Source organism: Porites lutea, chromosome 2 (assembly GCF_958299795.1).
Source record: "Porites lutea chromosome 2, jaPorLute2.1, whole genome shotgun sequence".
In the NCBI taxonomy this organism is placed as follows: domain Eukaryota; kingdom Metazoa; phylum Cnidaria; class Anthozoa; order Scleractinia; family Poritidae; genus Porites; species Porites lutea.
Genome location: NC_133202.1, coordinates 9,974,819 through 10,001,725, shown reverse-complemented (window position 1 = coordinate 10,001,725; position 26,907 = coordinate 9,974,819). Strand labels below are relative to the sequence as shown.

Below are 26,907 nucleotides of genomic sequence, written 5' to 3'. Positions count from 1 at the left end.
TACCGATCCATTGATCTACAGATCCACCGATCTAGCGATCCATTGATCTACAGATGCACCGTTCTAGCGATCTACCACAGATCCACCGATCTACCGATCCATCGATTTAGCGATGTACTACAGATCCACCGTTCTAGTGATCCACCGATCCATCGATTTACAGATCTTCTAATCTCTTGATCTACAGATCTACCGATCTAGCGATCTACTGATGATCCATTGATCTACAGATTTCCCGATCTAGCAATCCACCGATCTACAGATCTACTGATCCGTTAATCTACAGATCCACCGATCTAGCGATCTACCGATCCATCGGTCTACAGATACACTGAACTAGCGATCCACCAAACTACAGATCTACTGATCCATTGATCTACAGATCCAGCGATCTACCACAGCTCCACCGTTCTAGCGATCTACCAGAGATCCACCGATCTAGCGATCTACTGATGATCCACTGATCTGCAGGTCCACAGATCTAGCGATCTACCGATCCATCGATTTAGCGATATACTACAGATTCACCGTTCTAGTGATTCACAAATCCATCGATTTACAGATCTTCTGATCTATTGATATATAGATCCACCGATCTAGCGATCGACTGCTGATCCATTGATCTACAGACCTCCCGATCTAGCAATCCACCAACTTAAGGATCTACTGATCCATTGATCTGCAGATCCACCGATCTACTGTTGATCCATTGATCTAAAGATCAGTCGATCTAGCGATTAAACGATCCATCGATCTACAGATCCACCGATCTAGTGATCCATTGATCTACAGATCCACCGATCTAGCGATCTACCACAGATCCACCGATCTAGCGATCTAGTGATGATCCACTGATCTACAGCTCCACAGACCTAGCGATCTACCGATCCATCGATTTACCGATGTACCACAGATCCATCGTTTTAGCGATCTAGCACAGAACCTCCCATCCATCGATCTACTGTTCTTCCATTGCTCTAAAGATCCACCGATCTAGCGATTACCCGATCCATCGATCTACAGATCCGCCTATCTAGCGATCCATTGATCTTCAAATGCACCGTTCTAGCGATCCACCACAGATCCACCGATCTAGCGATCTAGTGACGATCCACTGATCTGCAGGTCCTCAGATCAAGCGATCTACCGATCCATCGATTTAGCGATGTACTACAGATTCACCGTTTTGGCGATCCACCGATCCATCGATTTACAGATCTTCCGATCTACTGATCTATAGATCCACCGATCTAGCGATCTACTGATGATCCATTGATCTACAGACTTTCCGATCTAGCGATCCACAAACTTAAGGATCTACTGATCCATTGATCTACAGATCGACCGATCTAGCAATCTACCGATCCATCGGTCTACATGCAGATCCACCAATCCAGCGGTCTAAAGATCCAGCGATCTAGCGATCCACCAAACTACAGATCTACTGATCAATGGATCTTTAGATCCACCGATCTACTGTTGATCCATTGATCTAAAGATCCACCGATCTAGCGATTACCCGATCCATCGATCTAGCGATCTACCGATCCATTGATCTACAGATCCATCGATCTAGCGATCCATTGATCTACAAATGCACCGTTCTAGCGATCTACCACAGATCCACCGATCTAGTGATCTAGTGACGATCAACTGATCTGCAGGTCCACAGATCTAGCGATCTACCGATCAATCGATTTAGCAATATACTACAGATTCACCGTTCTAGCGATCCACCGATTTACAGATCTTCTGATCTATTGATATATACATCCACTGATCTAGCGATCGACTGATGATCCATTGATTTACAGACCTCCCGATCGAGCGATCCATAAACTTAAGGATCTACTAATCCATTGATCTACAGATCCACCGATCTACTGTTGATCCATTGATCTAAAGATCAGCCGATCTAGCGAATGCCCGATCCATCGATCTACAGATCCACCGATCTAGCGATCAACTGATCTACAGATCCACCGATCTAGCGATCTACCACAGATCCACCGATCTAGCGATCTAGTGATGATCCATTGATCTACAGCTCCACAGATCTGGCGAACTAGTGATCCATCGATTTAGCGATGTACCACAGATCCATCGTTCTAGCGATCTAGCACAAATCCACCAGTCCATCAATTTACAGATCTACTGATCTATTGATCTACAGATCCACCGATCTAGCGATCCATTGATCTACAGATGCACCGTTCTAGCGATCTACCACAGATCCACCGATATAGCGATCTAGTCAAGTTCCACTGATCTGCAGGTCCATAGATCTAGCGATCTACCGATCCATCGATTTAGCGATGTACTACAGATTCACCATCCTAGCGATCCACCGATTTACGGATCTTTTGATCTACTGATCTATAGATCCACCGATCTAGTGATCTGCTGATGATCCATTGACCTACAGACCTCCTGATCTAGCGATCCACCAACTTAAAGATCTACTCATCCATTGATCTACAGATCCACCGATCTATTGTTTATCCATTGATCTAAAGATGAGCCGATCTAGCGATTGCCGGATCCATCGATCTACAGATCCACCGATCTAGTGATCCATTGATCTACAGATCCACCGAACTAGCGATCTACCACGGATCCACCGATCTAGTAATGATCCATTGATCTACAGCTCCACAGACCTAGCGATCTACTGATCCATTGATTTAGCCATGTACCACAGATCCATCGTTCTAGCGATCTAGCACAGATCCACCGATCCATCGATTTACAGATCTACTGATCTACTGATCTACTGATCTACAGATCCACCGATCTAGCGATCTACTGATGATCAATTGATCTACGGATCCCCCGATCTACAGACCAACTGATCCGTTGATCTACAGATACACCGATCTAGCGATCTACCGATACATCGGTCTACAAATCTACCAATCCCGCGGTCTAAAGATCCAGCGATCTAGCGATCCACCAAACTACAGATCTACTGATCCATGGATCTTTAGATACACCGAACTACTGTTCTTCCATTGATCTAAAGATCCACCGATCTAGCGATTACCCGATCCATCGATCTACCGATTCATCGATCTACAAATCCGCCGATCTAGCGATCCATTGATCTATAGATGCACTGTTCTAGCGATCTACGACAGATCCACCGATCTAGCGACGATCCACTGATCTGCAGATCAAGATCAGATCAAGCGATCTACCGATCCATCGATTTAGCGATGTACTACAGATTCACCGTTCTAGCAATCCTCCGATCCATCGATTTACAGATCTTCCGATCTATTGATCTATAGATCCACCGATCTAGCGATCTACTGATGATCCATTGATCTACAGAGTTTCCGATCTATCGATCCAAAAACTTAAGGATCTACTGATCCATTGATCTACAGATCGAACGATCTAGCGATCTACCGATCCATCAGTTTACAGATCCACCAATCCAGCGGTCTAAAGATCCAGCGATCTAGCGATCCACCAAACTACCGATCTACTGATCCATGGATCTTTAGATCCACCGATCTACTGTTGATCCATTGATCTAAAGATTCACCGATCTAGCGATTGCCCGATCCATCGATCAAGCGATCTACCGATCCATTGATCTACAGATCCACGGATCTAGCGATCCATTGATCTACAGATGCACCGTTCTAGCGATCTACCACAGATCCACCGATCTGGCGATCTAGTGACGATCCACTGATCTGGAGGTCGACAAATCTAGCGATCTACCGATCCATCGATTTAGCGATATACTACAGATTCACCGTTCTAGCGATCCACCGATCCATCGATATACAGATCTTTTTATCTATTGATATATAGATCCACTGATCTAGGGATCGACTGATGATTCATTGATCTACAGACCTCCCAATCTAGCGATCCACCAACTTCAGGATCTACTGATCCATTGATCTGCAGATCCCCCGATGTACTGTTGATCCATTGATCTAAAGATCAGCCGATCTAGCGATTGCCCGATCCATCGATCTACAGATCCACCGATCTAGCGATCCATTGATCTACAGATCCACCGATCTAGCGATGTAGTGATGATCCACTGATCTACAGCTCCACAGATCTAGCGATCTACTGATCCATCGATTTAGCGATGTACCACAGATCCATCGTTTTAGCGATCTAGCACAGATCCACCGATCCATCAATTTACAGATCTACTGTCCTATTGATCTACAGATCCACCAATCTCGCGATCTGCTGATGATCAATTTGATCTACAGATGCCCCGATCTACTGATCTACTGATCCGTTGATCTACAGATCCACCGATCTAGCGATCTACCGCTCCATCGGTCTACAGATCCACCAATCCAGCGGTCTAAAGATCCAGCGATCTAGCGATCCACTAAACTACAGATCTACTGATCCATGGATCTTTAGATCGACCGATCTAGCGATCCATTGATCTAAAGATCTACCGGTCTAGCAATCTAGTGATGATCCATTGATCTACAGCTCCACAGATCTAGCGATCTACTGATCCATCGATTTAGCGATGTACGACAGATCCATCGTTCTAGCGATCTAGGACAGATCCACCGATCCATTGATTTACAGATGTAAATCAATGGATCCACAAGATCCACCAATCTAGCGATCTACTGATGATCAATTTGATCTACAGATGCCCCGATCTACAGATCTACTGATCCGTTGATCTACAGATCCACCGATCTAGCGATCTACCGATCCATCGGTCTACAGATCCACCGATCTAGCGATCTACCGATCCATCGGTCTACAGATCCACCAATCCAGCGGTCTAAAGATCCAGCGATCTAGCGATCCACTAAACTACAGATCTACTGATCCATGGATCTTTAGATCCACCGATCTACTGTTCATCCATTGATCTAAAGATCCACCGATCTAGCGATTACCCGATCCATCGATCTACAGATCCACCGATCTAGCGATCCATTGATCTACAGATGCACCGTTCTAGCGATCTACCACAGATCCACCGATCTACCGATCCATCGATTTAGCGATGTACTACAGATCCACCGTTCTAGTGATCCACCGATCCATCAATTTACAGATCTTCTAATCTCTTGATCTACAGATCTACCGATCTAGCGATCTAGTGATGATCCATTGATCTACAGATCTCCCGATCTAGCAATCCACCGATCTACAGATCTACTGATCCGTTAATCTACAGATCCACCGATCTAGCGATCTACCGATCCATCGGTCTACAGATACACTGAACTAGCGATCCACCAAACTACAGATCTACTGATCCATTGATCTACAGATCCAGCGATCTACCACAGATCCACCGTTCTAGCGATCTACCAGAGATCCACCGATCTAGCGATCTACTGATGATCCATTGATCTACAACTTCACTGACCTAGCGATCCACCGATCCATGGATCTACAGATCTACTTCTCCGTTGATCTACAGATCCACCGTTCTAGTGATCTACCGCAGATCCACTGATCTACCGATCCATTGCAAAGATGCGTAATTATAACGAATTTGTCTATCCGTCGATATAAATATTAAGCTGTAAAAAAGTGCGAAAAAACTGAAAGTTAAAACTATACGACGTTTCGACGTTCTCTGACGTCATTAGGAAGGAAAAAATACAGTATGAATGTTCTATAAATACAAGAAAACAATAGTTTGCTTAGACAGAGAAGTAACATATAAAAATGTGTTACAAAAAAAGTTAAACAAAGAGATTAACACTGATGGAGTCACTCTGAGGCCAAAGTTCTTTGATGAACAACATTTCGTAAACGAGGCAGTCAAATTTCCCGTGGCACTTCTTGAGAACGCGAAAGTGACCATCATTCAGAAGATTTTTGGACGGTATACTGAAAATGTAGGGCCGGAAAAAGTTTCCTGGCATATTTCTTTCTAACGTTTATCTGTCGGAACATTTTTGTTACAGTGAAGGTACATACCGTTCACTTTGATGACTGGTACACTAACTTCACTCTCAGTATCCGTTTGACTCGAACTCTCTCCATTTAGCACACTGCTACTTATAGGGGAGGGGTTGGTGCTTGCGTTAGGACTCACCCCCGTGACCTAGTATACAAAAAAAAAAGCGCACTTCAGTTATGGTGCACTGCAAGACACGTAGCAAGTAGCAAGAAAAACTTTAAAAAAAATTCATTTACCAGTTTCTGTGGATGAGGGCTTGTAAACAACTGCTTAGGAGTCTGACCAAATTCAAGAATCTGAGCTTCTAACGATGCACGTTCATTTGGGTCGTCAATTCTGCAGTAGAAAAGAACACTAATGTTCAGCTTTCGAACGGAAAAGGCGAATTAAGGCAAGCGAGAACGCGATAAGCGCGCGAGGAAGAAGGTTTCCTTCCTTCTCCCTCCTTCGCGCGTCCCTCGTGTACTCGCGCGCTTTAAATCCTCCTTTCCTTCTCCGTGAAACGCCTGCAACACAGGCTCAGCTTTCTAATAAGTTCCTAAAAAGCTGCCACTGTTGCATTGTTGTTTTGTTAGCTTATCTGTTAGCTAGTTTGTTTGGTTACGATGACTGCTTGCCACTATTTTATTACTTTGATTGTTTACTTGTTTGCCAGTCAATCAGCTGTTTAGAGTGTATCTTGGTTTACCCTGCGAGCAGTGACGACACTTTCGCGCTGTGAGCTCACACCGCGAAAATGTAGCATCTGCTCGAAGTGTGATCTTAGTTATAATAACTTCCTTACAAGTTAGTTCGTTACGTGTTTTGTTTATTAGTTTGCTTGTCATTTTGTCCGTTAGCTAGTATGTAGTTAACTTGTTTTTATTTATTAATTTTGTTTTTCCTTTTTTTAATTCGTTCTTACTTGATTCCTTAGTTTACTTGATTATTTGTTTGGATTTTAGCTTCACAACACACAGTGTCTCTTACCCGTCAAGGTTGACAGCTCCTTCATATGTCAAGTAGTAAAACACTGGAATGAAAAAAGAACATTTTTAGCCACAACACTCACCTCATAAATCCCCCCCGCCCCGCCCTCTCATTTCAAGCTCTAAGGTTTTATAGAGTCTTTACTTTATGTATTTTGCTTCTGTCAAGCTGGAAGAGCCACTTACTTATTCTTTAGTTGAATATTACTTGGCCATTTGGAGTCTGCGTTCTACACTGGGTTGATGGTATGTTGACTAGCCTGTTGACAGGCACTATGAAAGTGGCTTGGGGGATGAATTTTGGCGAGGTTTCTGCGCATCCTACCAAATGGCCAATACCGCTGAACAAGTAAGTTGACTGCATTTATTAGAGGAGGGAGGGGGGACAGGTGGAGTGGGAGCCCTGGAGAAAACGGGGCGGGGAAGAGTGGGAGGTGGGTGTGCTAAAAGGGTGGGAAATGGGGGAAGTAAGGAGAAATTACACAAAAAATGCTTCATATTTCGGAATCGAAAAGGGGCTAAAGGATTAAAGGGCGGGGGTCGGGAATGTAAGGTACGGAAGGCGGAAGGTTTGGACCCCCTGTCTCCTCGCCCAGAACAAATTACCATTGTCTGCTTTCCACGCCTCGTGCCCTCTTTGTTTGTACCCAAAGATCAGGTCTACCCAGTGGTGTAATCTTTCTGAAACATACTGGCATTCAAGTGCGTCTCGGTTCTTTCTGATGAAATCCCCGGCATCTACATGAAACAATTCAATATTACATCACCGAAATCCCACAGTAAAACAATAATGCATAAATAGGCCAATAATAATAAGAGCAAATGCAGAACAAGCCAGTCGACTTGTGGCAAGTCTACCGGAGTGGTTGCGGCTAGATTGCTTGTCGCACTAACTCTTAGCAGTACTTCCACATGATACTATTTATTTAGTATATAGTTCTAACTTTTGAGTCTGTGGATGAAATTCTATGGTGTTACCATTCAAATGAAACCTCTTCAGCAGTACTTTCACATGGGACTATTTATTTAGTATGTAGTTCTAACTTTTGAGTCTGTGGATGAAATCCTATGGTGTTACCATTCAAATGAAACCTCTTCAGCAGTACTTTCACATGGGACTATTTATTTAGTATATAGTTCTAACTTTTGAGTCTGTGGATGAAATTCTATGGTGTTACCATTCAAATGAAACCTCTTCAGCAGTACTTTCACATGGGACTATTTATTTAGTATATAGTTCTAACTTTTGAGTCTGTGGATGAAATCCTATGGTGTTACCATTCAAATGAAACCTCGTCAGCAGTACTTTTACATGATACTATTTATCTAGTATGTGGTTCTAACTTTTGAGTCTGTGGATGAAATTCTATGGTGTTACCATTCAAATGAAACCCCTTCAGCAGTACTTTCACATGGGACTATTTATTTAGTATGTAGTTCTAACTTTTGAGTCTGTGGATGAAATCCTATGGTGTTACCATTCAAATGAATCCTCTTCAGCAGTACTTTCACATGGTACTGTCTTTTTAGTGAGCTCTAACTTTTGAATCTGTGGATGAAATCCTATGATCTGACCAGTCAAATGAAACCTCTTCAATGGTACTTTTACTAAATATTTGTCAGAATTTTTAGTGAACTTTATTCTTTGACCACTTTTTTGAGTAAAACGGTTAAAGAGTACAAAACTGAAAGAGCCATGGTAATAGCCATGGTAATGACTCGTGGTTGCAATAAGAACAAAGAGTTTTACGTATTAGAAGGAGAGATTCATTAGGTCTTCACTTCTCTTACTACCTTTTGCCCAGACAGGCAGTTCAACGTCCATAACTTTTGTTTTGTCCTGTTTACAGCCCAGTGGAAGGTTTTGACTGTTTAACAAAAATTCGCCAGATGACTGGAAGAACTCTGGAATCAGCTGTTGTAAAATTACACGAGAAGATTATTAATCCGTGCGAGATAAAACAGCTAGCCACCTTCATTCCCGGGGGGAGTGGAGTACTGCCTATAATGGCCTTTACGGGGCGGCTAAGCCCCAAAGTGTTATCTTTTTCAGGCTTCGTGTAAAAGAATGGGTAGGAAAACCGGATGAATTTAGGTTTCCGGGAAACTGCCCACCTACCCCTTCTCTATGCTAACATTAACACTTACGTCTCACTTAGGACAAAATGGCGGCTTAGGGGAGGGGTAGGTGGGCAGTTTCCCAGAGACCTAAATTGATCCGGAAATCTTTTATTTCGGTCGGTAAAAGTACCACAAAGGGTTTACAGACGCATTTTATGGATGTGACGGAGCCAAGAAAACGTTTTGGTAGGGCTGAAATAATTCATATTAAACAGACGGTGTATTTACAGCAATTAAAAAGGAAGCAGGGTTCTAAAGAAGGTATAATGTGAAAGGGTTACCTTTCCCGTCAAAAAAGGTATATGAAAGGGAAAGGGGTTGGACTTCGGGGCGGACTTCTGAGTACCCCCCCCCCCCGCCGGGCTTTCATTTAGCATAAATATATACCAACCTCTTTGACATCTGCATGTCCAGTCAACACATTCTCCCACGTTTCAGCAACACTGAAAATTTTACCAAAAACACGATAATTATAAAATAAACAAGCGACTGAACAGATAAGATTATGCATGGCTCGATGAAAGTCCCGTCCCCCGACCCGTCCCGTCCGGTTGTCAGGGACACGTAGATTTCCTCGTGGTTGAGGTTACTTCGCTAATGGACAAAGGTCCAGGGGCCCGTTTCTCGAACGTCCCGGTAAGTTTTCGGGCCCGGAAAGCTGTTTTTTGTTTACCGGGTTAGCATTCAAGATCAAAGTTTCAACGATTTTAAAAACGATAAAAGGAAACTGTCAGTTAACGAAACAAAATTGAATGGCTTGTGAGCTAGGAACTGCTACAATTCAACAGGTTTTGATTTTAAAATTTGCTTTCGGACCGGAAAAATTACTGGGCCTTTCGAGAAACGCGCGCCAGAGAAGTTATCTTCTAACAAAAGCATTGACGAAGACGAGTAAGAAGTGGTGGGCGGGCAAGCAAAAAGGGGGAGCTGCTTGCCCAAAAGACTGACGTTGGAATTCAAGTTTTTTTTCGAGCTCTGCTTGTAGAAGTACAATCTTTTCAGGAGATGGACTGACAACTCAGATGAACTTTTTAATGTTTTCACCTGTTAAACAATCTGTCGGGCTGATCAAACTTTCCTCCTTGTAAGCAGAGCATGAACTCCGGAGCTTTGAACAAAAATGAAACACGGTTTTTAAAAATTAATTAAAGAGAGTTGATTTCATGTTATGTAAACAGAAAAAAGAAAAATATTATCGGGATCCACTTTCAACACACTAATTTTTTAGGCGATTCACATTAACAGATTCGTCGTTGTTCGCCACTCGATATCGCGTGAAGGGGTTTTAAGACGAAATTAGTTTTGTGAATCGCCTATACAAATTAGTTTGTTGAAAGTGGATGCCGATTAGATTAATTCAGCCGACAAACCAAGACAATAAGATAACAGCAGAAACTCGTAAAAAGCACGCAGAGAGCTGTTTTTTTTTTTTTAATTTGTTTGGTTTGCTTGTTTGTTTCTTGCTATCGCTTGGGCAACCACTGACCAGGCTTTCGACAAGGCCTCTCAAGTCGTATACAAAACAAATGGAAGCGAAACGAATTGTGTGCTACTTGAAGGTTTCGTTTGCACGTTAAAACTGAAGATATCTTTTGCCCGGCAATTAGCGCAACCCATCGACAGCGCCGATTCTCAAACTCCACAAAAACAACTATGTAATTGTGGAAAATAACAACGAAGAAAAGTAACGTTTCCTTTAATCTGTATGTAACTGTAACGTCACGAGTCGCGAGGAAAGTTCTCGGTAAAGATAAGAAGGCCAAGTGCAAAACTTTTTTTGTGAAAATGAGTTTTATTTGAGTGAGAATGAAAAGCATTTCCATATCAAATGTTGCGCACTTAACGTCGTTAAGATACAGAGGTCCGGGGAAACTCGGAAATGGACTATTTGCCTGGCCTTATCTCCCAGGGGTTAACCACATGTTGAATTTCTTACCAACTCTAACAAGGTAATACAATACGTATCCTGGAGTGGAATAATGCGAGCCATATAAAAACTTGGGATCAGGCATTTCCTTACATCTCTCCTAAAAATATGAAGTGTGACATGGTGTTACAAAACAAGAGTAACAGGTCGGGATAACAGGTCAGTACTGGAACAAATTGACTGCAATAATAAGCTTGGTAATAAGCAAATGATAATACTCCAAAAACTTCAACACACTCTCAGACAGCACAGAACACACTGCAGTTTTTGTAACTACTTTTGGTTTGAAAGATTTCAAAGCAAACACACATAGCCGGGCGTCAAACGCGGGAATCACGTGAGCAAGTCATGACTGGTTTACTTCTGATTGGTTAAAAAAATAAAGCGAAATTTTATCTAACCAATCACGAAGAGTAGCAATGGAAAGCCAAAGGAATCACAAAACGGAACAACTCCAACTTCAAATAAAAGCAATCACGTGCCTCTCAGTCATACCTTTAACTGTGCTAATCTGGTTTCGTTTAGGGCTCCTATAGGCTTGGATAAATCTCGGAATGTTTCCGGGCTTTCCAGATCTACAGAGACCAGAAAAAAGAAGTAATGTTGTTCTGAAGTCTGTCAATCTCGTAACAGTTAGCTAAATTTCGAATTCAAAGCTACAAAGAAGTGCAGAAGCCAATAATTATTACACATTCTGCGAGGTAGGACGAGAAAGCAAGAAGCTTCCGATTAAAACACTTTTTGCCATAAAACACAGTGTTGAGGAAATGCACTTTGTTGGTAGTCAAATGCCACAGCCTCCTACACTTCAAACGGCTGGGGAATCATCGCATCGCAGAGGCCCTGAAAACATGTTTTCCTTTGATTAAACGGTAGCTAAGTCCAAACCACCTTTTTATTAATGACATCTTACCTAACTCGTCACTTTTGTAATCTGCCAGTATCCAAGGAAATACTGGGTACTGTGTCAAATCATTAAAACTTCTATCTGCTAAACTGAAAAAAGAAACACATTGAAAATGGGAACACCTTCACCCTTAACAGATTCTAGATTTTTCCCAATGTAAGGTACCGTAAATCCTCTACTAACCCCCCCCAATCCGGCGGGGGGGGGGGCTTAATAGAGATGGGGGGCTTATGTGAGAGGATGGGGGTGCTTATTTAATTTGGAAACGACGTTGGTAACAGTTCTCCATCAAGAACTAGAATGCAAAGTGGAAAAACTCCAGTCTACAAGAAGTTGGAGGGACTCATGCAGCTAAAAATCAAAAACAAACTTCCAGTTGCTCAATAAATCATCCCGGATCAGTCCACATGAAGTTTTACAGATGTGATGGATTAATACAGTCTATCATTTATAAGTGAAGAATAATTAGGGGAGGGGAGGGGGGGGGGGGTGACTTAAAGAGAGGGGGCTAAATAGAGGATTGGAAAATCCGGAATTCAGCTCAAGGAAAGCGGAATCCCGCTAAAGATTTGAATCCAGAATCCATTCCACTGACAAGGGATCCCGGATCCAGCACCTGGAATCCGGAATCCACAGATCCAGAATCCACAACGTGGAATCCAGAATCCAAGACTGCCTTGGATTACCTTACATGGGGCGAAGATTTTGTTGCCAAAAAACTGAAGAGCGGAGCAAACTTAATACAACATTAGGCCCACACTTAAGATTAACATCACTAAATTCCTATGGAATAAATGCCAAAAATATGCGGTACACTAAAGCTTGCAGTGTGTTACCGGTATGTGACATCCTATAGTCCTCAGTTGTATAAGCACCTGTCTGTGGTGAGTAGTAAAACTGAGAATGTAGTTTCTCCAAAATATATTCTTTTGCCACAATAATTGTTGTACTTAGAATAAAACAAAATAAATACTAACCTATTTAGGTACATTAGATATTCAAAATTTGATATTGCTCCATTTTGCCATCTTAATGTCATATTCTCTTGTCTCGTGTCCTCCAACTCAACTTCTACAAAGATTTTTCAAAAAGCGATGCATTAATGGTAAACAACAACAACAAGTTTATTCAGTATTACCATTTTGTACAGGTGTTACCGATTAAAATAACAATAATAAACAGCTAAATTTAAGAAATGAAGATATGATGGAACGGTAGAATTGACTATGTTTCTTTCGTCTTTCAAATGCTTGAAAGATGAAATTAGCAGCTAGCCTGCTGATATGTGAATCAGTATTGTTAATGGTGGTGGTCAAAACAGGGAATTAACGGGATATTATCATGTCTTGCAAGTATGATATAAGTATGTATAAGTTAAGGCTTGCATTACTGCTAACATAGTAAAAGGAAGTTTCGATTTTTTAAAAAAGGACATCGAAATGAGAAATATATTGGGGTGAGGAACCGGGACATAAAAGGGAATATTTCGTAAGTTTTATTTTCCTAAACTGTTTACAACCCTCTAATAGTGCATTGTTCGCTTTTTTTTTCAATGCAGAGCACAAACTCCGCGTTTTTGGGATAAGCTCGCATACCTGGCTGCTGAACAATTTGTTCATAAAATAAATCTCTTTCTTGTGGAGAATTGAATATCAAGTACATATGAGATCCATCGGTTGAAAATACCTCCACACCCTAGGAACAAGAAGGATGAAACAAAAAGACATTAATAACTTAAGCTCAAGGCCTAGAATAATTTATGGAGGCCACGAGAGAAAGCAGACACATGGGAAACAAGCCTGGCGCATTGCTGTGGTAAGAGAATTCGCCTTCCACCAATGTGACCTGAGTTCAGACAAAATGTGGTCTGTTCATGGTTCTTTCTCTCTTGCTCCTAGAGCAGTTTTTCTCCAGTTACACCGGTTTCGTCATGTCTTCAAAAACTCAAAATTTCAAATTCTAATAGGCCATTTGAAACAATGACGTCTTTTTTACTAATAAAGACCGGAATTCACTTTGGTCTTTCTTTTACGTTCAAATTTGGTAATCTCAGAGAGGTTTAACCCCGGGGTCGGGTACTTCCTTACAAGAGGCTAATAGTGTGCCGCTGGATGGGGTCGCATTTTCACGACTGGAGTGACTATAATGGCGTCGCATTTTCAATAGATTTACTAGAATGGGGTCGCAAATTTTCGGATTTTTGGGGTAAGCAGGGATTCAAAATGGGAAGATTCTCGGTTAAAAAAAAAACAACAAAAAGTTGCTGTTTATTAAATTTAACAATAAGCTAGCATTGACCGCATTACATTCCGCCGCTTGAAACCACATTGATAAGGTAGATGCATAAATAGAAAGTGACTAAGCTGGGATCACGAAAATTACATTTTCCAAAAAGTGACCGAGATGGGGTCTATAATTGGCCAAAAAATAGACTGTAATGGGAAAGGGGCTCCGCGAGGCCTGCGGCACGTACCCAGCAAACATTAACCCAAGTACCCTCCCTCCGCCCCCCCGGGGGGGTTAACAAACCAACACCCTATTTTGCACAGAAGTAGTAAAATGATGCCATCGTGCAATTACAATGGCTTATAGAGCGTTTTCACATGACGTAACGCCGGCCATACTGGTGTTCCAAGACAACGAAATGGCAGCGATTGGTGCTCCAAACCAATCCAGTGGGAGTTGAACTCTTTTCTTATGCAAAAGCTTTCATTTGTTCCAAAAAATTTACAGAGATACTAGCCACGTAAGAGAAAACGCTCCATTCAATCTGGATCTTTGAATTATAACGAAACACTTTAGAGAGTATCAATTTAAAATGAATAAGATAAACACACCACATGTCTTAGAAGATATCTTCTTTTGACAACTCTGCATATCTTGGATAGTTTGCATTTAACAACTGGACACTGTGGAGGACAAGGAAATGTTTGATATTACTAAAAAAAACGTTAGAACATTTAGCAGTCCCTAGATTAAACGAACATCCTGAAACCAACATCAAAATGGAGGCGGAGGGGGGGGGGGGGGGGGAACCTTTTCTGTTTGCACCAGGACACAGATTTTTTCTGGCAAAATAACCTTTTTTCAAGCTACAGTTTAGAGGAAATTCTGCACAAAGGAAACACTACATTGGGGTATTCAAACAATATTCATTAAATTTTGTACGTAAAGTTTTAACATGCAGAAACAAATAAGCTGTAACACAGCGGTATGTTTGTGTTAATCGCTCCTCAAATGAAAAGTCTAGTGGAAGGATATAAATACTTAGGCGGTGAATCAACTTTTGTGGTGCTTAGTGTCTTACCAGCAGCAGTTACATCACAACCAGGAGTACATAAAGATTTAAGATCCACAACTTACTGGGTCCGCGTTGTTAAAAGGTTGAAAGTAAAGTCTGGATGAAGTGAGCATGATGCGACCAGGGTTACACACAAGAGGTGTGATGCGTTTGGCTAGAATAAAAACAAACAAACAAAAAAATAACACATTGCAATTCTACATTTTGACTTTTCCTAACACTGACATTCAGGATTTTGGCTTTTCCAAACATTGGGATTCTTGCACATACAGTCGAACTCCTCCTCTCACAAGTGATTCAGGTTTTTGGCTTTTCCAAACACTGGAATTATGCACATACAGTCGAAACTCCCTTAAATGACCACTCAAAATTCGAAAAGTTAGTTGCCGCTTACGGGAAGTGGTTGCTTATGACAGTCGAACAGCAGGGTGTCGTTTAAGAGGTGTTTTTGGAGGATTTAAGCTTTTTAGGAGGTCTTTGACAAAGATATTTTGAAGGTGCTAGGAGATACGAGGAGATTTTGGAGGATTTTTATTTTTAAAAACATTCGAATTCTTTCACATGTAGTCCAACATCACATAAACGACCATCCAAAATTAGAAGAGTTAGTGGTCGCTTACGAGAGTCGAACTGCAGGAGGTCTTTTACGGAGAGACGTCTGGACACATCTCATTTTTAGAGAGAATGTTGGCATACAATTTTTAGGTAGTAATATACATGTACATAAATCCATGCTGTTTCGAAAAGTTCTTCTCATACTCCGAGTAGCGTAGTGCTGTACATACAGTGAACAAAAAGATCAGACCATTGTATCAGGTGGTCGCTTAGAACAGGTTAAAAACAATGAGGAAAGTCTAAACCCGTCATTCTAAAAAGTGGACGTGGTCACTTACAAGAGGTGCTAGCTTATGAGAGGTACAAACGATAAGGCTTTGACTGGGAAAATTTTGGTATTTTTAGATAAGTGCTTGCTTATGGGAGGTAGTCCATCGCTTACGAAAGGTGGTCGCACATGGAGGTTCGACTGTACGGGTATAAGAAACTTCTGACACTTGACAACAAGTTAATCTGAATTAAACGAACTGGCTGCTTTCATTGGGTGAGGACAGCCCAAAAAATGCTTCTGGATGTCTGAGAATTAAAGGTGTGTGAGAAATGATACAGTGTACATTTTGTAGAGTATCATTAACTCATCTGCAATCCACGCAACAAAAACATGTAATTTCACATACCCATGGTTTCCATCACAATCTTTTCATGTAAATCTTCAAGCCTTTAAAATGCAATAAACATTTACAAAATCAAACACAGTTATTTAATATCAATCACTAACAATGCATCGATACAAAAAATTTCCTGATAGGTTCCTGAGCTGACCCTGAAAGGGAAATTTCAGGCTTCACCTATCTAAAGTTAGATCACTGGCTAGCCTGTGGCTCACTGTGAAGATGTAGAAATTAGGGAGCAAGGGGGGTGCATTGGTGAGAGCACAGGCCTCCCACCAATGTGGCCCGGGGTTGAATCTTGGCATCGATGCCATATGTGAGTTGAGTTTGTTGTTGGTTCTCTCCCTTGCTCTGAGAGGTTTTCCTCCACAGGTACTCTGGTTTTCCCCTCTCCTTAAAAACCAACACTTCAAAATTTCAATTCGATCTGGAATGCACGGACAAGGGTTAGTTTCAACGAGTTCTTAAGAACTTTAAAGTGGTCCGTAGGTAAACAAATTGCAATTTACAAATTACTATTACAATTTACAATTTTTAACTTACCAACTTGTATTAAAGCTAACTCTGGCCTGTCTTGACTGTACAATTGAATTTATCTGCACAAAGAATAACAATTATAGCAGATAAATCTGTAGTCTCACACGGAGGCGTTTTTAGGGGAACCCATATTTTGTCCCTTGGCTAATAAATCTGTAACTCATATGAATTCCAGTGGGTCATGATCAATAATAATTATTATGGAACATTAATTTGACAGGTCTTGACAAAAGACTGGTATTGCGTTATTCCAGGAAAATCCACTTTCCCCCAAGGGAAGGCACGCAGGAAAATCTTGCGCAAGGGAGAGGGGTTAACGGCTCTGGAAATCCAGATTGGAGAGGGGCTCTGAACCTAAAAAGACATCCTCGGGGGTTATTTACATTGATGACTTTATATGAAATCGGTCTTCTGTCCACACGAAAGCGTGTAGTTTTGGAACCTCTCTCCAGAGCAATTCAAGGCCCTGCCCACAGGCAGGGGTGTTGCCAGCCCATACAATGTAGACTGGTAGGCCTGGGCCTACAAATGTTTGTTTTGATAACTGTACATGTACAACTTGTAATAAATTATTAGTTGTTGGGGTGACCTGAAAATCTTAAGAGCTCAAAGTGTTGGTGATCGGGGGCATGAGTACGTTATTGTGTGCTAGTCATGCGTGTAATCAACAGAATTAAGGCCACTTTTGAGTTTCAAAAACCCTCACTTTCAATATGAGATCAAGTGCACGAGCTTTCTTGTGAAAATGAGTTTTATTTGCTCGAGAATAAAAAATCATTTCCATATCAAAGGCTGAGCACTTACTCTCGTTTTGATCAGAGGCTCAGTGGAACTCCGAAAAGGCTCATTGCAAACAAACATTTTTTCAGGATAAGGGGTAACGAAGTCAGCCAGGCCTACAACAAGTCAAATGTGTTTTGGCTTTTCCAAATATGGAATTCTAGATTTTGGAGAACAGAGAGAGACCTTGTTTTGGCTGTTCCAAACATTAGAATTATTGATTTAAGGATTATTTTTGCAAACACTGAAATTCTTGATATCTGCTTTTCCAAACACTGGAACTCTGGATTTTGGCTTTCCCAATATTGGAATTCTGGACTTTGGCCTTCCAACCTTTGGAATTCACTGTGTTAGTTTTTCCAAACATCAGAATTCAGTGTTTTGGCTTTTCCAAACATTGGAATTCTCTATTTTCATTGGCTTTTCCACAACATGGATTTCTTGATTTTGCCTTTTTCTAAACATTAGAAGTCTTGATTTTAGACTTTCCAAACACTGGAATTCTTGATTTTAGCTTCTCTAAACATCAAAATTCTTGAATTTGGCCATTCCAAACACTGGAATTCTTGATTTTGGAAAGTTTGTTCTAAACGAACAAAGGGAGTCAAGGGAAGAAACCTAGGCACCTTAAGGTCCTAATTTGTTCACTGTTACAGGTGGACCTTCACTCTGTTAAAATACTCTTCTTTCTTGAAAATTACCAGTATGGTCACCAAAATTAATTTTACACTCCACTTAATTAACGGTGCAGAAATTAACATTTCAAGAAATTAAAATGACTTTATATACATATAAAGTGATGCAAATTTTTGAAATTATTTTGTATTAATCTCATGAAGAGTTTATTTCCTTTAATAACTACAAGGTACTTAATAATTATTTAATATTAAACCCACCATAGCTTGCTGGTCAGCTGGCATAAGAGTGGAAGCTCTATGAAGCTGTCAACAGTGAAACACAAAAAAACATTACCAAAATTTTGTACTCAACTACACTGTACACTTCTGTTCAAGAAGCGGATATAATGTCTAGTATTAAAACTGAATTCTCTTCACAAAGCAATTCAAATTAACTGCAACAAGTTTAAAAAATTATTATCTAGTAAAAATGCAAATTTCTTGCTTGAATGGTGCATAAAATAATTGTCTGCTTTTTTATTGAATCCAGACATGACTTGGCTCTGACACATCCTACTTGCTATTAAATATACATTTGAAAGGTACAGTTTGCATTCAATTTTAAAAAGACGCTTCTTAGGTGAGAAACGTCTTATTTTTCATTAAATTGCACTAATGTTGTCATACACACATGTTTTGAACAAGTGAATATAAACAGGTAATTCAACCCTGTTATACAACATATATACACTTACTGTACATGCTGAGGTATGTTCTGAGATCTATCAATAATTAATTCTACAATAACTCGACGATTTCTCGTGTGCTGATTGGTTGAGAACTATGGTTGATAGGAGTACAGTATTGCAATTTGGTTTTCTCTTCGTTGTGGCCGCAATTTTCTGAGAAACATCAACGGAAATGGACACCAACAAAAACAAACCAAGGACAATTTTCCATGGTCTATATTCTCACAGACCATAGAAATTATGTCAAAATGTTTAAAAACTTTGCAGTGTAACCACTCACCAGTGTGGCTCATGGTTCCACTTGATGAGTTTTGAACATTTAAAGTCATTTCTACGGTATAATTTTAAGCGTATACAGACCATAAAACTGTTGCTGATTTGTTAACTGTACATCATAATATAATAATGATTCTTAATAATGGCTGATTTACCTGTTCTAACTGGGGTAATACAAAATTCAAAGCTACGAAATTGAAAGAAAATAAATACTTGTTCCTTTCCTGCAATGTGAGAAAAAAAAGTACCATCAGTACATGATAAGTGATAACTACCGAAAAAAAAAATATATATACTGAATAGATTCTTTAGCACAAAGCCCTAGGTGTCATTTTGACAGTGCTCAATGAAAAAAAATATTTTAAAAATACATGTATTTCTCTGTTTCTGATTGTCTCAAATCCACCAGCTTAAAATTCCTCATAACGAGCTACCATGGCCAAATTTAGAAGGCATTTGTGATATCCAGTAAAATGACGTCAAAAGTACAGGCTATTGTCAGAAAAAGGGACAGGAACCAAGAAGCCCTGCGGACAAGGTCGTGTTGGCTCAGTTGTTTTGGTAGGGCTGGAAAATACAATGTATGGTTGTTTGCGAAAAAAAAGGGAATATCTGCTACACCAATGAAACATCCCTTTATAGTCTGAATTTGCTGAAGAACAGACAAAATAATAAGCTTAACATCAATAGGCGTACATGTAAGCATTGTTTTAACATCGTGCAAATTATTTTGAATGAATAATAAAACAGCTATTGGATTCGGCTTTGGTATGAATTTGTGAAATTCTTCAGATCATACGCAGCCTCATCCAATAACTGCTAAATATTGCCAAATAATTAGAAGACAGCTATTATTCCATCAAGGCACTGACCACGTTTGCATTCTTGAATCCCGCATTTCATCTGCATATTATTATCATAAGACTTTATATTTAAATCTAGTCCTGGGACAACAATGTCAGACCAGCAATGCATCCAGTAAGTTCGTATTTGCAGGTGTATACAGCTATTTCGAGAAAGGTTGTTGGAAAAAAAGTGCACACGACAATCCCAAAAGGTAATATGGGATATGATCAATATACTGTTTCTGACACTGTAGCTGTCGAACCTACTTTCGCTGCTTCCCTTAAGCACTTGGAAACATAGTCTATGGCCTCTCGTGCCATTTTTTCAAAATTTCTGTGAAGAACAGTGATCTTAAAACCAACCACAGTACCTTTCGGGATTGTCGCGTGCACTTTTTCCGACAACCTTTTTCGAAATAACTGTATACATTACTCACTCTTCTAAATGTATATGGAGCTATGGTGTTGCCCTCTTTCATTTCTATGACTTGTTTGGACTCAATTGCCAGCACATCTCCTTTGGTGTCAATTCTTTAGAAAATAATGCAAATCAAATCAAATGTGGTGGCCAAACTCATTGAAAACAAAGTCTTTTATAACTACTACAGTCTAACAGACTCAGTTTTTAAGAAGCTTGCATCTGACCAGCAAGCTGAAATCATTCACACTAGCTAACTGACTAGCTGACCGGCTATCTGGCTGACTGACTTACCATAGCAAGCACAGCGCTTGAAAAAAACTTGAATTCCTTCTTGACCTTTGGGAAAAAGCTGTCAGATTATGCATGCTTGCCTGGGGCCACTGCTTTTTTGTCTTGTAGTTAATGACTTACATAATTTATGGTTCTAGAGGAAGACTAGTCAGGACCCTTGTCCATATTGGGCAGCTAAACAGTACTTGAAAGGTTACATGCCCTGCAAAAAAATCTACTAGACCCAGACTACCAAGTGCTTGCTTGACCCACTGACTGACTCTTGAACTAACAAGGCGACTGGTTTAAACTTACTAACAAATAATGTGGATTACTTTTGAAAGATTTAATTATTACTAAAGGTCGGTACACACTAGGCGACAAGTTGTAGCAACATGTCGCGGGGACCCATCACAGCGACATATCGGTTCGTGTGTACTGAAGAATTTTTGCGAAAATCTTTGTCTCCTCAACAGAATTTTGTCACGGCAACATGTTGCAAGAAATCAAATCAGACAGAATTTATGTGACTTTTTACGATGACAATATTCGAATTCTGTTGCAGAGACAAAGATTTTCACAAAAATTCTCCAGTACGCACAAAGTGATTTGTCCCTGCGATGTGTCACCATGACGTGTCCCGCAACTACAAATTGTACTCGCCTGACCTGCACAAACGGAGTGATATGTCGCCACGACTTGTTGCTGCAACTTGCCTGAACAGCCTGATTGACAAACTATTTCATGTCTAGATAATCAATCCAACCAGCCACTCAGTGACAATCAAAACAACATGTACATGTACAAGGCATAACATTATGGATTATCTGACTGACCAACCAACTGCCCAATTCAATGACAATTACATTACCTTGACATGAGTGATCCAGACCAGTGCATAATTGAAATACATTCTCTAAGTGGAAACTGAAAGAAATTGATATCAAATGAGAATAAGACCTTGTCCTGGTCATTGATTGTGAATTAAAATTGCCTCAGAACATTTCTTCTCTTTTACTTCAGTTAATTTAACGGTAAAAAAGTGCTCACTTCCTTGAGTTGTACTGAGCTTAGTTAATAGTATTCTGTCAGTGCTTACTGAAGGCAACCTTCACAAACCGTTGCAGCTAATAGAAACATGACTTTTATTCAAGTATAAAGTTCATTTTTCCTTAGCTTGATACTTGATACTAATAATTTTATACGCAGACCTGGTTTACACTTAAGATATTTTTCCTCAGTCATAAATGTCCAGGATTTATTGCATTTAAGACATTTAGATTGCAGGCTTTACACACATCACTTAGCTTGATAACCCTCATTTTTTTGGATGTACAGACTGTACATATATTATATTCACTTTACGATGTAGTTTGCAGATTTAATACCTCCACAAAGAGACCAAACCATTTGGATTCACATCTCGTAGTGTAAATGAAAAAAAAAAAGTTCCAGTACCAAAATGTTTCAAATGAACTGTCATGAACCCAGAAATTTCCAGAAAAATGGAACACTGAACAGCTACTGTACAATGTAAACTGGGACAATGTACATAGATTTAGATCCACTAAAGACCTTTTTCAGCTAAAAATGAGCTTTAAATTCTTGGTGAATAAATTCTTCTGCCCTACACTCTAAAAGGAGTAGAGCAAAAACAAACTACATGTAGGAGCTTCTGTATGGGTATTTCCAACCAAATTGAAGTTTTCACTATCGCTGTTGACTTGAAGAAGCCAAGATTCTAAAGATTAATGTGATGATCGCATTGCAATTTCAATCAAGTTTGACAGCGTAAGTCATGCAAAGATGGAAAAGAAACCTGTCAAAACAATATTGCTTCCCATTCAGAGTTTTTGTTTGCTAATAATTATTTTCTCCTTTCTGTTGATGTTTTGGTTGCACTGAGCTCAATAGTAGCATTACCATGCAAGGCAATGCTGATGATTTTACCTGAAGACCGACAATTTGATAGAAAATGCATGAGGAAATTGATGTCCGCAGGTACCCATACAACGGCTCAACTAGAGATTTTCAAAGACAAAAGTAATAAGTCCCCAGGGGCCAGAGGATCTGCCTGCTAAGAGACAGCCCAGATATCAATAACTGCAGATTCTTTTTCGAACAGAGTTAACTGTAACAAAGCATACCTTTAAAATGGGGTAAGAAGTATCAATGGGATCAAAAAGTATAGACTTGGAACAGATCTTTAATCTCCCTCTTTGTTTCCTTGCAAGAGAAGAACAACAATGCTATTATTCTCATCATCATTATCATTATGATCATTTCTAAATGAATGGATTCATTTTCAGCATTATTTTGTCCATTGTCCAATGAACTCCACTATCACTATAGAACCAAAGTACCAGAACAATAATATTGTTTGCTATAAAGGGGTACATTATATCAATATATTCAGTGTCCTGTTCCATACATTTTACTATGTACGTGGGGCAGAGAATGTCACTTACATTAAAATAGGAGTTCCCCAATATTGAGGTCTTACTGAATCATGATGGAAAATAAAAGTGGACTAGCCCCATGGGAAATGGGACATTCCATTGTTTTTTTTGTTTTGTTTTGTTTTTTATCTGCACCCCCCACCTCCTATGGAGGGCAGGATTCTGATAGATCTTGATCTAGATCTCCGATTGCCACAGGCTTTGTAGTAAAAAGTTCCAGTGACCCATTGTGGGTAAAATGCTAATTCTGAAACCTTTACTGTAGTAAAAATAGCAGATTCCGACAGGGCCCTTCTGGAAATTATTCAATAACGCCTTAGCTCACAGACAGGTTTTCATTGATATAACATAAAATTTCAAGCTTCATGTGGAAACTTTCTTTAACAGGTAAGCTCACTTTCTGTTACAGCGAAATTTCCTATACCTTTTGATTGCTTCTTCTTCAGGCAAATCAGATGGATAATAAAAAACGCTGAAATCTTCGAAGTAAATCTCTCCAGGTTCAAGAAGAAGTAAAGAAAATCTAAACAAAAAAGTTGTAAAAACATTTATACTGACATAATCACTTCTCTAACAGCTCCACAGTCTAAATGTTTAAATACTCACTCAATATTTATAATTTAAGATTCAGTTATACTGAAAAACAAATCAACATTGCAGTTTTGTTGCCTTCCAGTTAAACCACAGGTTGATTGTTAAGACAGTTGATCTTCTTTTTAATACGCCCTCAAATAAGTAACTCTGCAAGTCAAAGATCGAACGAAAACGAAATCGAACAAAGCCATCCAAACAAGCAGAAACAAGCTGTTCTGCCGATCTGACACCGAAATCTTCGTTGTCACTAAATCCTCCTCGTTTCATCTTAAACATCGTCGAAAATTGCTTACGTTAACAAAAAGAACAAGTATTTATAAGCTTAATCAAAATAACATAACCAGAAATATCACCTTTCTTTCAAAGGAATTGTATGAGTTTCTAAACCAGAGCTTGATGCGAATGACAGGTCCGCCATTTTGTAAACAGGAAAGCAAAACCTAGTGACCAGTCCTTTCGCATTTTTTTGCAATCTCCTAAAATAACGCTAACGCGCTCTTTTGATCCCAACAGTTCGATTTTTTGTGCCCCGAATTTTAAACTGAATCGAAGACGTAACTCACAGTAAAGCTCTTCATTCAAATACCTTGTCATGAAAAAATCGAAGAGAATTTTTTTAAGGGTAATCGCTTTGAATATTTGGGCTTAGATATGACCGGAAATTCAGTGATGTTTTACAATCTTTTTTATTATTTAGATCGCAGAGAAAAAGAATTCCTGCGTTTTTGTTTGGGAATCGACGGCAAAACTAGGAGTCATCGAGAAGCCGTAGTTTTGATAATGAGCTAACGATCTGAAAAGAAAATCCAAATGGCGTTGAAATATTTAAACCTAAAACCGCGCTGGTTTGTCGGAGGCAGGCGGCCGATGAGGAAATATTTTACCACCAGTTGTAAACCCTAAAAACCTAAAAAACCGTAACTTTGGTAAACTTCACCGAGGAATTACCTCTCCGCGCGCGGCCTTACCTTGTAAAATAATCTTCGTAAAAAACACCTTCGGTACTTGGGTATTCCAGACCACAACTGCATCCATTGGAGTTCTCCGAATTCCCCAAGCGTCTTCTGACTTTGTCCCACAAAGCCATGGATTTGTCCGCTAGCGTGTACACACCACCGCGTACATTTTTTCCAATGCTTGAAGTAGCTCTGTTGAACGTTAAAACGCTTTACACAGTGATAAAAAGTTCCGTCCCTAAAATTTTCAAGCGGCGTAGATAGGAAATTACTTAAAATAGGTTACTAGTTGAAAATTGTCTCGGCTGTTTTCATTTGCGAACAATACGAGTCAAGCTAATTTGCATGCGTCAGAGCGGCACACAACCAAATTATCTCCAAACCGATTTAACCAGTAAAAGAAACTTTTAAAAGCGTTTATGGAGTGCGGTTAACTTTAGCAATCATTTTGTCTACATGACGTAATTTGTCTTGATTTGTAACTGGGCATTTCAGCTAACTGATTCAAGAAATACGAAGATATCGCAAGAGCTATCTCTGCTTGGCAAGCGTTTAGAACTTCAAGCTTGAATTTCTAATCTCGTATTTATTCATTTTTTTCAATTCTTGTCTACCCATCACGCATATTAACACCGACGAATTAATGAACAGACCAGGCCGAGTTTCTATTCAACAGCTAGAGGAAACTACCACAGACCAGGTGGTTACAATAAACAGATGTTTTATGCTATGAAAACCATAAACCAACACTGTGAAGATTAGGGGCACCTTTTCATAACCGCGTCCAACCGAAAATTGTTTTTCCTTTGGCGCCCAATGTTTTTCGAAAGCCCATAGTTCATCACAAGAGGCCTCGTCAAAGCAACAAGTTGACAAGAACTGACCACAGAGATAAGGGCGACGGTGCTTCCGATTTACACTAAAAAGGAAAACAAGTTGTTATGGTGATCGATCCTTCCTGAATCGCGATCAAGAAGCAGGTGCTTAGAGTGAGGTAATTCAGCAAAAATCCTCACATGTCACGTTGATTTGGGCTTTACCTCAGTTGAGGATTTTCTCATGGATATCGTTAAGCCCGTACCCAGAATCTTCCCATGGAGAGACGAAGACGTAATTTGTGAGTGCGCACTCCGCCAAAAAAATATATTGCTACTGATATTGCTTCGGGTTTATATATAAAAGTTCGTCCTGTAGCAATATACGACCCTGAAACTGGCTAGTTTTGGCAACAAACGTCGTGTTTTAAATAAAGCGATTTTTTTAGTCCATTCTTATTTCGGGGATTTCGATTATTAGCCAAATTTTTTAAGATCAGTTCTGTTCTATAAAGGTTTTTTTTATTATAATGATCATCGAATTTAGGTCATTTCCTCATTTATAAGGGATTGTCGATCAAGAAGACAGGAACTTTAAACGATGCAAATTTTCATTGTAATTATGAAATGTGGATCATTTCCAACCTTTTTTGGGAAAAATTAAAAGCCGGAATATTTATGAAAATGAAATTGGATTTTACTCTTTTCGATAGGCTAAGCCACGATCTTCAGATCAAGTGCACTGCTTGTTTAGCCTAAATACAGTTGATCTTTCCCTTATTTCTCGTTCAAGACTTTCTTTCAAAGTTTGACACTGAGAAAAGCAGCCGTGTAAGGTGATTATCGGCTGATTAGTTTTAACGCGAGGCCGAATATCAGTCTTCGTGTGATTATTCGGCAGTTATAAATAATTAAGAATTGTATACTTTAAGAACTAAAGGGGGACTTAGGGAAACCTCTTACGAATGATGCAAAGTATTTTGGTGCGCATGGAGAAAGAAAAATTGACAATATTTTCTTACAATCGAATTCATTTAAAAGACTTCCAGTTATTAAATGTCAAGTTTCAATAAAGGATTTTGCACGCCAAGGAACACTTGTCATGATTACAAACATGTTGAAATTCGCAAGTTTACAGGACTTTCAATTTGCTGCGTCGAACTGATGAATTATTAATTGTCTTACACGCGACTATTGTTTTTAAAGTATTGT

The 26,907-nt window shown here is 39.8% G+C and overlaps 1 protein-coding gene across 1 annotated transcript in view; it reads right to left on the bottom strand.

Moving 5' to 3' along the window:
• Positions 1–25,959, bottom strand: part of LOC140927678 (protein FAN-like) — a 43,588-nt gene extending 17,629 nt beyond the window's left edge. Inside the window, exons 1-24 of the mRNA XM_073377353.1 lie at positions 25,649–25,959; positions 24,893–25,072; positions 23,755–23,853; positions 23,019–23,097; positions 21,743–21,798; positions 20,618–20,711; positions 19,491–19,559; positions 18,590–18,634; positions 16,920–16,972; positions 16,383–16,423; positions 15,213–15,304; positions 14,687–14,758; positions 13,445–13,544; positions 12,827–12,920; positions 11,856–11,938; positions 11,438–11,517; positions 10,952–11,042; positions 10,060–10,123; positions 9,407–9,458; positions 8,689–8,809; positions 7,501–7,632; positions 6,896–6,938; positions 6,163–6,262; positions 5,944–6,070 (exon numbers count right to left, since the gene is read on the bottom strand). Of these exons, the coding sequence (XP_073233454.1) occupies positions 5,944–6,070; positions 6,163–6,262; positions 6,896–6,938; positions 7,501–7,632; positions 8,689–8,809; positions 9,407–9,458; positions 10,060–10,123; positions 10,952–11,042; positions 11,438–11,517; positions 11,856–11,938; positions 12,827–12,920; positions 13,445–13,544; positions 14,687–14,758; positions 15,213–15,304; positions 16,383–16,423; positions 16,920–16,972; positions 18,590–18,634; positions 19,491–19,559; positions 20,618–20,711; positions 21,743–21,798; positions 23,019–23,097; positions 23,755–23,853; positions 24,893–25,072; positions 25,649–25,722 (2,041 nt within the window). The 5' untranslated portion in view covers positions 25,723–25,959. The remainder of the gene's footprint in view (positions 1–5,943; positions 6,071–6,162; positions 6,263–6,895; positions 6,939–7,500; positions 7,633–8,688; positions 8,810–9,406; positions 9,459–10,059; positions 10,124–10,951; positions 11,043–11,437; positions 11,518–11,855; positions 11,939–12,826; positions 12,921–13,444; positions 13,545–14,686; positions 14,759–15,212; positions 15,305–16,382; positions 16,424–16,919; positions 16,973–18,589; positions 18,635–19,490; positions 19,560–20,617; positions 20,712–21,742; positions 21,799–23,018; positions 23,098–23,754; positions 23,854–24,892; positions 25,073–25,648) is intronic.
• Between the last annotated feature and the right edge of the window lie 948 nt (positions 25,960–26,907).